Source organism: Pipra filicauda, unplaced genomic scaffold (genome assembly GCF_003945595.2).
Source record: "Pipra filicauda isolate LSUMZ 115617 unplaced genomic scaffold, ASM394559v2 scaffold36_size6622888_pilon, whole genome shotgun sequence".
NCBI lineage: Eukaryota > Metazoa > Chordata > Aves > Passeriformes > Pipridae > Pipra > Pipra filicauda.
The window spans coordinates 1806012-1820116 of record NW_024104498.1 but is presented as its reverse complement, the minus strand read 5'-3'; the positions used below and the strand labels follow the sequence as shown (position 1 = coordinate 1820116).

The window sequence follows — 14105 nt, the reverse complement described above, 5'->3', positions numbered from 1 at the left end:
GTCCAGGTTAAAAGCATTGCAGCCGGTCAGATCTCCATAGCCTGACTCCTGGAACAACAGTGCACCTACTTAGAAGCCTGGCTGTGGATTACTGCTTTTTTGAGTCTCCTATTTTGACCTGGACTTCTAAATTTTTAAACTAATTTTCTCTGACTTCACTGCACTAGGCTTAGTTCTAATTTCTTTTGACATTATATTAGGGAAAATACTGCCATAACTTCAAAAAACAACCTGGGGACTGGAGGCTACTGGATGCTGTTTCCTGTGCAATTTTTATTAAAGCAGAATTGAAGAAAGGAGCCTGAAATCATCAAAGTGTCTCCATCTGGATTTAAATTCACTGGTACTCAGATCTTGGCCATGGCTTGGCAAGACATCACAGAGAGATGTGTAGGAAGGTTAAAAGCTTATTCATGTAAATGTGTTCAGTACTTTGTTTCCAGCGTTGTGAACTCTAAGCATCTTAGCCAGGATCCAGGAGAAGTGATATAAGGTGCAGCACGAGGCTGAGGCTCCCATGGCTGAATATCCTGACCCCCTGGCTCCATAACCCACTTCTTTATGGACTTTGTAACAGTGCCGTGATAATTATGAGTTTTGTTTTCAGTCAGAGAAACATCTGGAATGCTGAACACTTTTGAGAGAGCTATTAGCACTGGGCTAACTCTACCTTATTAGCCACTTATCAGCGCTAACATCCGGCTCAAAAGTCCCCATGTGCTGTTTGTCAAGGATGGAGCTGGTCTGTTTGCCCTTGGGCTTTTGTGGTCTGCCCATGGAGGAGGCTGCTGTGACAGTGAATGGAAAGATGGTCTCAGAATGGTCTCTATTTTAATACGGTCTACACTGTACTAGCCTGAGCAATTCCAATCTAACCCATTTGAAAGATGAATTTGTATTCATTTGATAGCCCTCTCTTCCTCTTGAAGGCTCCTACCGTGCTGTGTGCAGTGTAAAGCACACAATTGCTCTTCATGTGGAACACCTCAATAAAACGTGTGTCACCTGTGGGCTTTGTTTTCTTTTCCATCTCTCTCCTTTTTTAGATAAGGACATGACAGCAACGCTCCACGCTGGGTGATAGGAGAACCTTGAAGAATGGAATCTGAAATAAAATATTCTCCCTAACAAGCTGAGGGGATAAAAGAAAATACAAATCAACTTGCATTTCAGATGGCTCATCTGGGTAAAGAGACAAAAAGGGGACACGGTTTTATTTTAATCCCATTCAATAATTCAAATGACCACTGAACTGCAGGCTGGATCTCCAAGCAGAAAGCCCTGGGGTTTCTTTTCCAATTTTTCTTTTTTTTTTTAGTATTTTTATGCCAATAGTCTACTCCTGCCACCTAATGAAAGAGAAGGATCGATTCCTCCCCGTTGAGCACAGAGAGCCGACAAATGTAGCTGCATCACAGGTGACACATGTCAGTGTCTGCAGAATCACACGGCACGGTAAAAATAGGCTACAAGAGCCAGCTCTGGTGCTTTAACAAGAAAAAACAGTCACAAAGAAGGCCTAAAGCTATGGTATGAAAGAATCTGTTCTCTCTGATCCCACACAAGGGAGAAAAAATAAAAAGGAGATTTTCCAATATGTATTAGCGCATTTTTTGGATGAGAGAAGAAGCTGTGCTGTAATATAAGCCAAACTCGCTGCAGGGGTAAGGGACAAGCAATTCAGCTATGTTGGGCCCACTGATGTTTCAGAGAGTGTGGCCTTGCATACGTCCCTAACACGGGGACAGAAGAACTTAATGTCTGCTTAAAACAAAAAAAACCAATCAATAAACCAAAAATTTTCTCAGGTTTTAAAGCTCAGCGTGACATCACATCTGAATAAATGAGAAGCGGGAGGCAATCACACAGCCAGGCCTTTAGCTCTCTTTCTGCTGTGGTGAAACAAAAATTTCTGCCTTTCCTACGCATCTTCCTCCTGACCTTGGTACAAAAGTGATATAAAAACAGAGAGTTGGAGCTGTTTCCCTCTCCTGCCCCCAAACACACGGCGCTGCCTCGCGAGCTCACAGCGCGCTCTGGTTCTTCTGCGTTTTCTGCTACTCGTGGTGTGGCATGTTGGGCAAAGTGTTGTGATTTCCTAATTCATCTTAGAAAAAAGATGCCCGTGTGAAGGAATTTCTGCTTATCCTACAGTTAAAACAAGCAAAAAAGCCATATGATGCAAGCTCTATTCAAGATTGTGTATGTACTTCAGTAGCCTGTTATTATGAATATGTGATATATTAGCAAAGTGCATTTTCTGGCAGCTCTCCATATTTATACTTTAATCACAGGGCTCTAATTTCCCCTGAAATTTATTTGATTTTTACTTTTTCTTGTAAATTTTGTTTAAAAGTGCGTTGAAGTAGCCATCTGTAGTATACTAAACAATTATGTTAAAAGAGCCTTAAAAATAACCATTATTTTTAATTAAATTTAACTTTGATAAGATTGAATTGAAACACATGTTATATATTCTCCCCATAGCATGATTAATTATTTTGCTCTGATTTCTGCTATAGAGAGAGTCGAGTCCGTAATGTGCTGATTTGTCTTGGGAATGCAATCTCTCTATGACCAAAGTTTTCATTACTTTTTTTTTTCTTTAGAGTCTGTGATTGCTTGCCTGAATTTCTCTTAGGCTCCTGAAAATTTATATAAATCCCACTGCTGTGACACCTGTATGGTGTGTAGGATATAAATGAACTTAATGCTATTGAAGACTGTTTTTTTTCTGTGTCTGGATGTGAGATGGAGGGGAAAATACTACCACATCCTGCCTAGCTTTAATGACATGGTACTGTAGAAGGTAACCTGCTGACCATTGAGACAGTACCCAACACTGCTACATTTGGAACAGAGCTCACAAACAAATGAAAGATCAATAGTTTTCTAGAACTATTTCTTTAGATGGGGGACTGAAAGCTAACAAAGGAAGGTGTCACAATATCCCTAAAATATTGACTTCAGTTGGTTCTTTACTCTTTAACGATTTAATGGATCTATGCAAAAGGAAGAGAAAGACTATGTTGAACTAAAATTTTTGACTCATTCTATGTAGACTATATCTCTCTATATATATCCTTTTTCTCTCTACCATGCTGCTTGTTTCTCTTCACACCTTTAAGATTTTACTTTGCTTGGTCTTTGACCCCCTCAGTGATGTGGTTCAGTGTTATATTCTCTAGTTATTGCTTCACCTTTACTTGCACTCACTGCTGTTTCATTGCTCTGTGTGGTTTGTACTGACCATTTGTTTTGTAACAATGAACAGGAATGATTTTTGGAGAGGAATCGATGGTGCTAAAAGTTAGCTAGTGAGTATTAGCTTTCTCATATACTTGGCATTATAGAGCTATTTCCAGGTGACTACTTCACTTTATAAATAGCAATGCTGCAGGGTCTGGAGCAGGGCTTGGGTTGGAACTCATGGGCTCCTCTTCTGCAATCCCATGTTTCTGATACTGACTTACTTTCTGCTCTCTGGCAAGGCATTTAACCCTACTTTGTGTCTTCTTTGACACAAAGCGTGTGTCAAAGTAGGAAATATTTTTTGTTTTGCTTTGCAGGGGGGATTCTGCTAATATTTGTAGCTCTGCTTGAGGCTCTAAACTCTGTATCGGTGTTCAATATTCTCATTTCAGTTCAGCATCCTTACTGAGTTCATTAATATCCTCCTCACCCTCTCTAACAGTGAGGGTTAGTAAGAGTGGGTGCCTGCTTCCCTGATGACCTTGGGAGCAGACTGTCCTGGCCTCCTCAAGAAACTGAACCAAACAAAACCTGCAGCTAACTCTTGCTGCATGAAGTGCTGAGACCCTCCCTGCTTTGCCCGGAGAGCCTTATTACAGTCACACCTGATGGAGTGGAGGACTTGTCTTAGGGAGGAAGATGTGATGCCAAATACACGTCAAATGGTCTGTGACTGTTGGAGGGCAAGGGAGAACAATGATCAGCCCACGTGGTGGCTAAACTGAGGAGACCTGTAGAGCGTCTCTGGGCCAGCAGCCACGGATGCTAATTGCAGATGCTAATTGCAGCTGGATCAAGACACTGAGCTCTTTTGTTATGGCTGCATTCCTAGAGCAGAAACTTGTTAACATTTCAATGGATTGTATAATAGCCGACTTCTCTTGTCAGTGATGCTTTTTCCTTTGTGATGACTTTTCAGCTTGTCTTTCTCAGTTGTTTTTCATGTGTGTGTGTGTGTGTGTGTGTGTGAAGGTTTTCTAAGTTTGGTCTACTGCTTTGATTCCTTGGACATACTCTTTCTGTTTCCTTTCTCTCTTTGTGCTTGTATTTCCATCTGTTTTCATTTGTTTGGCATCTGGCTACAACAGTTTTCCAGAGTGTATTGTAATTGCATGCACTGATAATAAATCAAGTAGACCTAACAGGTAAGAAAACCAAATGGCAGCCACAGGAAAACAAGGTAAAAACACAAGAAACATCAAATCCTCTATGCTTCAAGGCATAAAATGCAAATATAGATGGGTTATCTGTTCTAACTGATAGGATTCAGCTGGCTTATATCTTACCTACTGTCCCCAGTTCAAACATTTGTAACGAGATAGAAATTTTATGTCATTTAAGTTTCAAGTAGCTTATGGATCTCGACAATTGAGATACAGTTGTAAGGAGGATTTCCAGGTGAAGACCATGGGCAGCAACATGTATTTGCAAGCAAAGCTTTGGGGCATGCCACTTCATTTAAAATAACCATAAACCACACCAATCATCACATAACATCAGTTATCCAAGCTGTAAGTCAAACCCAAGATCCCTAAGCAAATATTCTGGTTTATTTAGAAGACTGTGCTTTGCTACATAGAAAGGTGCCAAGTGCCGTGTCTTACCTTACGCTAATTATGTCAGTCTCATCTTTACATGGTGGAATTTCGATTCTGATGTTTTTTTCCTTCATATTGACAGTGGCAACGACATTCACAGGTACGTGAGCATCCACTTTGGCACGTGCTTCCAGCCCTGCCTGGATAGTGCGTGTGTTGATTCCCATCACGAAGGTCATCTCCTTGGCCATGCTGAAAAGGTGGAGTGAGGGTATAATTATGTTCAGGCAGCAAGCAGTTGGTGCATTTTTATGGCCTCTGCCACTCGAAAATATTATTCTTTTACTTTATACTAAATATTTACCTTAGACTCATTTTGGATCTCAGCCTGATGTTGGCATTTAGCAACTCAGTCAATCTGAAATCAGACTTTGGAGAAGGTGTAATCTGCGCTTGAACTATTACAGAGAAAGCAAAGAAAGTGTTAAAAATGCCCTCCAATCCTGGCAAGCACGTTTGGATTGCTCAAGTAATGAGATATATTACCATTTCCTGCCGCTTTTGTGATGGAAGAGTAATAGAAGCTGGTCTCCGTTGGGAACCCCGTGCAGGTGGGCACGATGCGACGGATCTCAGAGGACAGGAGAGCCTTGGTCCACTGCCTCCCTACACCACTCTGAAGGCTACTGATTATTCTCCTTAGTGAAGGGGTTTTTTCGTCAGATCCGTACCATGCCTGAAATTACAGAGTTCAACACACCTGAATAAGCAGAACTTGAATATCATGATCTGTGTCATTAACTGTGCCTCAGGGGAAATTCTGCCAGCAATGATTGTAACTAATCCTGATCAGAGCTTGACCTTAATTACCTTGATTAATATTGAAGACAAAAAAACCCCCACCAACCTTGAATTAAAAAGTTAGAAAAAGGGAGAGAACGTGTGAGAGAAGCAAAATTTTAGAGCTTTTGATTCTTGGCTGGTGGTATTTTCAAAACAATACCTGCAGTGCATTTTGGATGGTGTTTTTATCAAGTCCACCAAAGAACAACTCCTGGCCAAACATCTTCAAGTAGCCTGATGCAAAAGGTTTGTCACTGGAGAATGCCTTCCAGTCAGAGAGCTGCACAGGAAGATGAAAAAAGTCTAATTCTTCATAACATTTGAGGAAGTGATATCTCAGAGATTCTCTTTTCCCCCAGAATTTACCGTTTTCAGGATTTTCTTGAAGTCATAGTCATTCTCCCAGTCCCTGTCAGGAGAGTAACCTTTAGCAAACATCTCCTGCAGTCCTTCAACTGTTATTCCCACCTGTGGGAAGAAGTAGAGTGTAAATGTCAATTGGATGGTGGTTGTAAGAAGGGATTAGAAGGTGAACTGTGGGCAGACCCAATTACCTCCAAGGGATCAGCCACTCTTCCAAGGAAATGTGTCTGCAGCTGGGACATTACCATCGTTGGAATTGAGCTGCCTGCATTATTCAATACCAAATATTTAGCTGCCAGCCCACTCATAAGGAACTCTGAAGAGAAACAGAGAGTAAGACATAGCACAGTTAGTTTTCAAGTCCCACTGTGCAGATTGTATGTATTTACTAATTTCGTAATTCAACTGCTACAGCATGATATGAGCAAGGCCAGAAAACCCAGCTATAAAACTGATGTAATAAAACAGTTATAAACAGAATATTTTGCATTTTTTTCAGCTAATAATGGGCAAAGTTACAAGCCTCCTGATCACTGCATGGTGGTTATGCTTTTTTCCCAGTTGTTTCTGCATCACAGAATCATAGAATGGGAGCTCAATGTTGAAAGGGAACTCGAGGATCATCTGGTTCCAACCCCCCTGCTGTGGGCAGGGGCACCTTCCACTAGACCAGTTTGCTCAAAGCCCCATCCAACCTGGCCTTGGACACTTCCAGGGATGAGACATCCACAGCTTCTCTGGGCAACCTGTTCCAGTGTCTCGTCACCCTCACAGTAAAGGATTTCTTCCTAATATCTGATATAAACCTATTCTCTGTCAGTTTGAAACCATTCTCCCTTGTCCTATCACTGCCCTTTACACCCTTGTGTAAAGTCCCTCTCCAGCTCTCTTGTTGTCTCCCTTCAGGTACCTAAAGGCCACAATGAGGTTGCCCCAAAGCCTTCTCTTCTCCAGGCTGAACAATCCCAATTCTCTCAGCCTTCCCTCATAGGAGAGGAGCTCCATCCACCTCATCATCTCAGTGATCCTCCTTTGGACTTGCTACAGCAGGTTGATGTTGTTCCTGTGCTGGAAACCCCAGAGCTGGATGCAACACTCAAGGTGGGGTCTCACAAGAGCAGAGTAGAGGAGCAGAATCACCTCCCTTGACCTGCTGGCCACGCTGTTTTGATGCAGTCCAAGCTACAATTGGCTTTCTGGGCTGCAAGCACAGGTTGCCAGCTCATGTCCAGGTTCTCATCAACCAGCACCCCCCAGTCCTTCTTGGCAGAGCTGCTCTTGATCTGTTTGTCCCTCAGACTGTGTTGATACAAGGGGTTGCCCCAACCCAGGTGCAGCACCTGGCACTTGATCTTGTTGAACCCCAGGGGATTCCTATGGGCCCAACTTGTCCGAGTGTGGAAAATCCACCTGCTCCTATCCTTTCCATCCAGTCAGATTCTGTAGTGTCAGCTTATGAAATGCTTTTATGAGACATCATTTAGGGCACCCTGACAAAGGGGATCAGAAATGAAAACAGATTTGCCATCCTTTGTTAATAGTTTAGGGAAAGTGATACAGATGTCCTATAAGGACAGATGGTGAGCTATAGATTTGTCTCTCAAATGACTCAGAGGCAATTTAATACATCTAGTTCCAAATGCTGTAATCCTTACATGGAATGCAACAATTGTTAAGTTATAGTTAACTACCGAGTGAACTTTGAGCAAACATAATTTGTTTCTATTTATTTCCTCTATTTAGATTTATCATCTACTATGTTTTTAGAGACAGATAATCAGTGCAGAACACAGTCATATATTCTTCATGATCTCTGCACAGTTATACCCTGTCCTGTTTTATGAGTTAAAGTAATCCCGAGGCTTTTTCAAGTTTCCCTAAGTTTCAAAAGGAGTAAGGCTGACAGGATACATAGGCATCCTTGTTGTGCTTCCTTTCTTCCAGCCCTCCTCTCTCTTCTCTTTCTACACCACTTGGAGGACAGGCAATTATGTATGAACTGGAATTTTACTACCCTGCCTTCACTGTTTCGCTGTATGAAGCTTCTGTGCTATTTAAAGTGCTGGACACTATTTACCTACAACGTGTGAGGTTCAGTAACAGCTCCTGCAGTCAAAACACAGTTTTTATGTCACCCCACTGTGGTCAGAAAAATAAGAGGAGAACCTTCAGCAGATAGTAAGGAGACAAAAGCTCACATTTGAATGCTGATCCTCTAGAGAATGAAAAGCAAAGTGATGCCATACTGGGACATTACTGATGAGTTGACAAGAGACTTGGAAATATGAAGGTTTTTTTTCTCTGAATGAGCTTAGCCAGAGCAATCCTAGGTGTTACAAAGACTGGACATTAGAAATAAGGCACAGTATTTTACTGAATTTGTTAAAGCTCTTTTTCATGTTCTAACCCATGAAAACTATTAGTTAAAAACTCTGCAGTGCTTCCTGATACTTAATAAGAAGTGTTGCTTATAAATGATTGAATGATTATATAGAATTCGTTAACTTGAAGAGAGCAGGAATATTTTCCATACCTCAGGCTTTACATAGTGCTAATGCTCTAAGAAAATGTTTGCCACTTTACTGTGACAGTGTGATGACACCTGCATAGATCTAACTGAATGCCTTGCCCCAAAGATGAGGGAAAGAAAAATTAGTGATCAGAGAAAGGAATCTTTGGTACCTATTAACATTAGTACACATATTAATTATATGAATCTGAGAGTCAGGTTCTCTCAGTCCTCACAAGAAGCAGAACCTGTGTCACCCCTATGATTTCAGTAGCAGTGTGTGGAGCACGAAGCACCATCTGTGGTGGCCATGTGTGACAGATTCCAGATTAGAGATAGATTCAGCTGACACTATTGCCTGTCATTAAAAATTCAGCATCGAGCACCACAAAGATCTGTGGTGCTGAGGGCAGAGTTTTGTTTTTATCAAGGAAACAGGTAGTACATTAGAGCTGTCACTATGGTAACTCCTCCAGGATGGACTCAGTGAGACACATTGCACCTGTGCCTGGTGGTGACAAATCAAATCAGAAAGCTGGAGGATGGATCCTCTTCCCATGCCGGTGTAGGAAGAGATTGACTTAATTTAGCTGAGTTATCCAACTCTCAGACTAGCATGTGTGAGAAAAGGAGCTTGTTCTTTGTTCTTCAAGGATGAGAGGTTTAGATTGTAACCAAATTTCTGACAGTGTTCTTTACCTGGAAGTAACAGCAATTCCCTGATGTGCTGCATTTCCAGGCTACAGCCAGAATAAAAGATTCCATTTCACATAGCCCCTTGCCAGCATCCCTCATGCATACTGCACCCTTTTTTCTCACTGTGTGAAAATTCAAATAGCTTAACTTTAAAAGCAAAGATAGGAAGGCAAAACGAGTGCCTAAAACAAGAAACACATCTGCAAATTAATAGAAAAATGTATCTATCCCTAAATGCATTTTAAATAGTAAAAAAGTTCACATTCATTCACATGTATTAGTGACTGTATTTCTTTGGGCACTCTCTGTCTCCATCACTGAGGATGGAGATGGATATACTATACACAGCAAGCAGTGTATGGTATATTACTGTGATTGTTGCTGTATGTATTACATTTATTTCTACTATGGAGTAGATTAAATGGTCATGTAAAACCCACAAAACTGGGACAGGACACTAATAAGATCTACAGAAGTCCTTCAAACCACATCCCTGCCTCAAAAAAGAAGGCAGAAGTACTCATGCACTCAGACAGTGAATTTCAGATATTTCAGAGTCTGACACTGATTACTTTAAAAAAAATGTTATCATGTACCAGTGAATAACAAAAGTGCTAAAACCATCCAACTCCTGACAGATAAAAAGCATGTATAAGGAGACTGTGTTTGGAGATATAATCTCCCTACTCTGCTGGCTACATATGCCCAATCATGAGGTTGCCATGGCCATTTACATAGGGCAGTTGCTTAAAAAACCTACTGAGAAAAATAACATATATGGGAAATAACAACAGCTACACTTTGGCCCATCAGGACCTGTCTTCTAATCTGGTCCTCCCTGCTTTGACTGCATTTTTATGTGCTACTCCCTTTGATGTGACTGGTCAGTCTCCAGATCCTGTGCATGGATCTGCTTATTCCAGCAAAGAATCCTGGTAGGAAGATGCAAGAAAGATCTTTAGATGAAAAGCCTGAGGTAGCTGCTCCTGGGTGCAATGAATTGTCACATGTAAATGTTTTCAGAGTTTTCTGTTTTGCTGGGCACAACTGTTGGGGTGAAGAATACTTAGCATCACATTTGAATTCAGCAGGAGTTGTAGGTGTTCAACACCAGTGGAAATTAATCCACTTCAGCAGTAATTTAGGTCCCTTCTGTTTGTTTGGTGCTGAACAATGGTATGAAATTGTTAAGCACCACTGAGACTACAGCATTTGCTACAGGAGCATGTGCCTCCCAGACTAATGAAAACAGAGGGTTAGAGCCCCACAAGCCCCGTGGTAATTTCATGCTGGCAGTGTACAATGCAAACCACACAGGGACCTAAATACTCTCCAAATGGAGAGCCTGACACTCTTATTTTGTTTTTTTTTTTCCCCCACTAAACATAGGAGAATACAGAGGAACAATGTGCAGCTAACAGCTGGCTAGGAAAATTGGGTTCTCATGCTGTACAATTTTTTTTTTTCACACATTTCCCTGTATACATTTCTCTACAAAACCTTCTGAATCTTACCTTTAAAGACACTGAAGCGGAAAACCTTGCTGAACTGATATCCAGACCTGTCGAATTTGGGACTTAAGGCTCTGATGGCCATTCTGCAGGCAGAAGCCCTGGAAAAGTTGGGTGAGCACGTTAACACGTCGATTAGTTTGCAATAAGTTTTTCTGCCAGGAAAGGGATGCAGATTTTCCTTACATCACTTGGAGATCTGGGGATGTGCTTCTGCCCAGGGCCCTCAAGTGTGAGTAGATGAAACTTGCCACTTGCATGCTGGGTTCCTTCAGCACAGCATCAGCTAATGTCATCACTATTGGGAGACCTGGCTTGGTTTCAAGCAGAACCACCACAGCCAGCATTCGGACCCGAGGGTGAATTCTGTGATTCAGGAAAATCTCAAGGGTAATAGCCTGGACCTGAAAAAAATAGGTATATTCAATTTTACTGTGTGTTTGAATGTTCTGCTAATAACCATTCGACAGGAGTGAATGATCTGTTCACCACCGGCACAGTAAAAAATTTGTATTTTTTAATAATTATGGCAACGTTGTTCCTGGTTTCACAGTCCGAGGGTTGGAAGGGGCATTATGGTAATCTAGTCTGACTTCCTAGACAATCAAAGCCAAGGAACTTCACTGGGTAACTTCTGCATCAGGTCTATCATCCCTTTTTTGAACTATCCCACCCTATGTTAAGGAGATTTCAGTAACCTGTTACACACCTGAGAAGTGATTTCAGTGATCACTTATCCCTACTCACAAAGCTATGACTTACTTCGAATAATTTGATCTTAATCTGGGCCCTTTCTGCTAAATAACAGAATAGAAATGAAACAAATAAACCCCAATTTATTACCAGAAATCTGTATGCTGTGTAGGCAGCTTAAACCAAAATTTTATGTGACAGGTGTAATTTCCACAGTAGTACCTGTGACCAATGTGTTTGACCTCAGCAATATTCAGCACCAAGACTAATTTTGTACTGGAACCTTTGCAGTTTCCATGAGTGGCACCAAAGCCATAACTTTGAAATGGCTGTGGGTTGTGTGCCACTGTTCTGGTAACCCCTCTGCACAGCCCTGTCCTGCCTAGGAAAGTGCACATCTGTGCACTGGAGGGAAAAGTGACCCAGGAAACTTAAAATTTGGAAAGACCCTGACTGGTTTTATTAATTTGAATATGTTGAATATCAAAGACCAATATAAAAGAGGTGACAACATAAAAGAGGCAGTAGCCTCTTCCTAAATGCAGCTGCCTTTTCAAATTAAACAATAAAAAAGACAGGCCATGAATTAAGTCTGTTTAATGCAAATATAGGTGAGTATCTAGCTGCAAACCAGGCATTAAACTGTTTTTTGAACAATGAAAAAAGTGGTCACAATCATTAACTCACTCCAGATCATATTTCTCCAAAGAAAATGCATAGAAAATGGAACTAAAGAGTGGTCTGGGTCACATGTGGAAAGCCAGGCCAAAGAGCAGTCAGAGACACAGTGTTGTTTTCAAACACCAAATTGGCTTTTTTTTCTTCCCCAACAAATACCCTAACTCCTACCCTTGCTATTCTATCCTCCCCCCTGCTTTTCCCCATCCAGCTCCTGCACTCTAGTAAATTGTTTCTTTATTCTTTTGCTTAAAAGCATACCCTGGCACACTATTGTCCATGAATCAATACGTGCACTCAAACTGGGAGTCACATGCAAAAAAATGAGTATAATGGAAAAACTGATACAGATTAGTAGGTGAATCGTTAATGAAAGCTTTTATTTTACTTCTTATATTAAGAATTGACGTATATAAAACAAAAAAATTCGACATCAGGGAAAAAAAAAATTCTTGAAAACCTTGAAAAGGTTTCCTTTTATAGGCAAATTGCTTTAAGGTGAAAATGATTGTAAAGTGATATCTGTGGTGGAGCAGAGCATGCTGGTGTAGCCATTGTATGTGAGATTATCTCAGTCAGGGACAAAAGTCACATTTGGTAAATGCTCTGTTTATGACTTAAGCCCACACAATGCCTGTAAATTTGTAATTAGGATGCAAACCCCCAGTATCTATTTACAATAAGACCTGGTCTTGAATTACGATCAGATGTGACACTCGGCATTAAATGTTGATTCTCTGAAAACCTTGTTCTGTGGTTCTCTCACACACCAAAGGTGAAGTAGTACTAAACACATTTGGGTCAATAATTTAGTTTTCTGTTTAATGTCCTTGGAAATCAAATGTTTGCAATGGAAATACTGATTTGTCTTCAACAACGAATGTATCCTTTTAATGGGATTTTTGTTGCAGTCTGATATAATGGAGGTTAATGTCAAAAGGAACAAGACATGCCAGCTAAGGAATGGCTAAGTACTTAAAAGAAATAAATTGTGCTGTTTTTGAGAAAAAGATCTGTTTTCCCCTCATCACCCATGATCTATTAACAGCCTTGCAAGTGCAAGCTGCAAGTGCAAAGGAGGTGGCTTTGTTTCCTTACCATTTTTGGGTCTTTCAGGCCTATGTTTTTCAGGGCCATCACAGCAGTTGCATGGACCTTGAGTGGCAAATCTGAGGCACCAGCTGCATATCCTGGCAAAAACTTCTTGATGTGCTTGATGCTGGCTGGGTGTCCTACATTCCCAAGGGCTTTCAGAGCCAGGGAAATTTCTTCTGTGCTAGACTTGCTCAATGCCTCTCCTGCAAAACCATGAAGAAGCTGAAAAAAGAAAACAAATTCTGTTGAGTTCAATTCCAGCTCTTATCTCTATTCCATCCTCCACTCATAATTTCAGTCTGTCCAATTCATTTATTTTAAATATTTTCAAATTCTTTTCTGTCCTCATGAATAGAACATTTTATTCATAGAACAAGTATAGCCAAGAAAGCTGCAATGAACAGCTTCTTCATCACTATGCTTTAAAGTTACCAAGTAAGATTTTTAAAGGCAAAAATAATGGCTAGGAGCTAGTTCCCACTGCTTTCAGGGTGAGTTGGAAACCTTGAAATAGTTCTGCTTGAACATCTCTGTCTCATGGTTGAAGACAGGTGCAAAAATACAGGTACAGTTAAACCTTTAGACCCTTAAATAAGATTCCTGAAGATATGGCTGGTGGTCTTGCCCTTAACCAGCTATGACAGCCTCTTTTTAGAAGTGGATTAGCAGGTGGCAAATGAGATCATTGGCAAAAAATCAGGTCATTTTACAGCCTTTGTTATAAGCAACTGGATCACACTTGCATTAGTGTGTCAAGATTAGAGGTAGTTGTCTGAAGGCTGAATAAGAGAAAAGAACTAAATCCTATTAGATATCTGTTTTTAACACTAACAAGTGGCTCTAAAAAAGAAACAGAGATGTTAGAGAATAATTTCAATGCAGTTTCTGTAGTTTAAAATAACACATTTGAAATCCCTCTAACGGTGC

At 40.8% G+C, this 14105-nt stretch overlaps 1 protein-coding gene across 1 annotated transcript in view; it reads right to left on the bottom strand.

The window, feature by feature from the left end:
• LOC114000075 (vitellogenin-1-like) overlaps positions 1 to 14105 on the bottom strand; it is a 43319-nt gene that overhangs the window by 17194 nt on the left and 12020 nt on the right. Inside the window, exons 11-19 of the mRNA XM_027744047.2 lie at positions 13182 to 13400; positions 10899 to 11116; positions 10716 to 10813; positions 6188 to 6312; positions 6000 to 6101; positions 5794 to 5913; positions 5337 to 5526; positions 5155 to 5248; positions 4857 to 5042 (exon numbers count right to left, since the gene is read on the bottom strand). Coding sequence (XP_027599848.2) covers positions 4857 to 5042; positions 5155 to 5248; positions 5337 to 5526; positions 5794 to 5913; positions 6000 to 6101; positions 6188 to 6312; positions 10716 to 10813; positions 10899 to 11116; positions 13182 to 13400 — 1352 coding nt within the window. The remainder of the gene's footprint in view (positions 1 to 4856; positions 5043 to 5154; positions 5249 to 5336; positions 5527 to 5793; positions 5914 to 5999; positions 6102 to 6187; positions 6313 to 10715; positions 10814 to 10898; positions 11117 to 13181; positions 13401 to 14105) is intronic.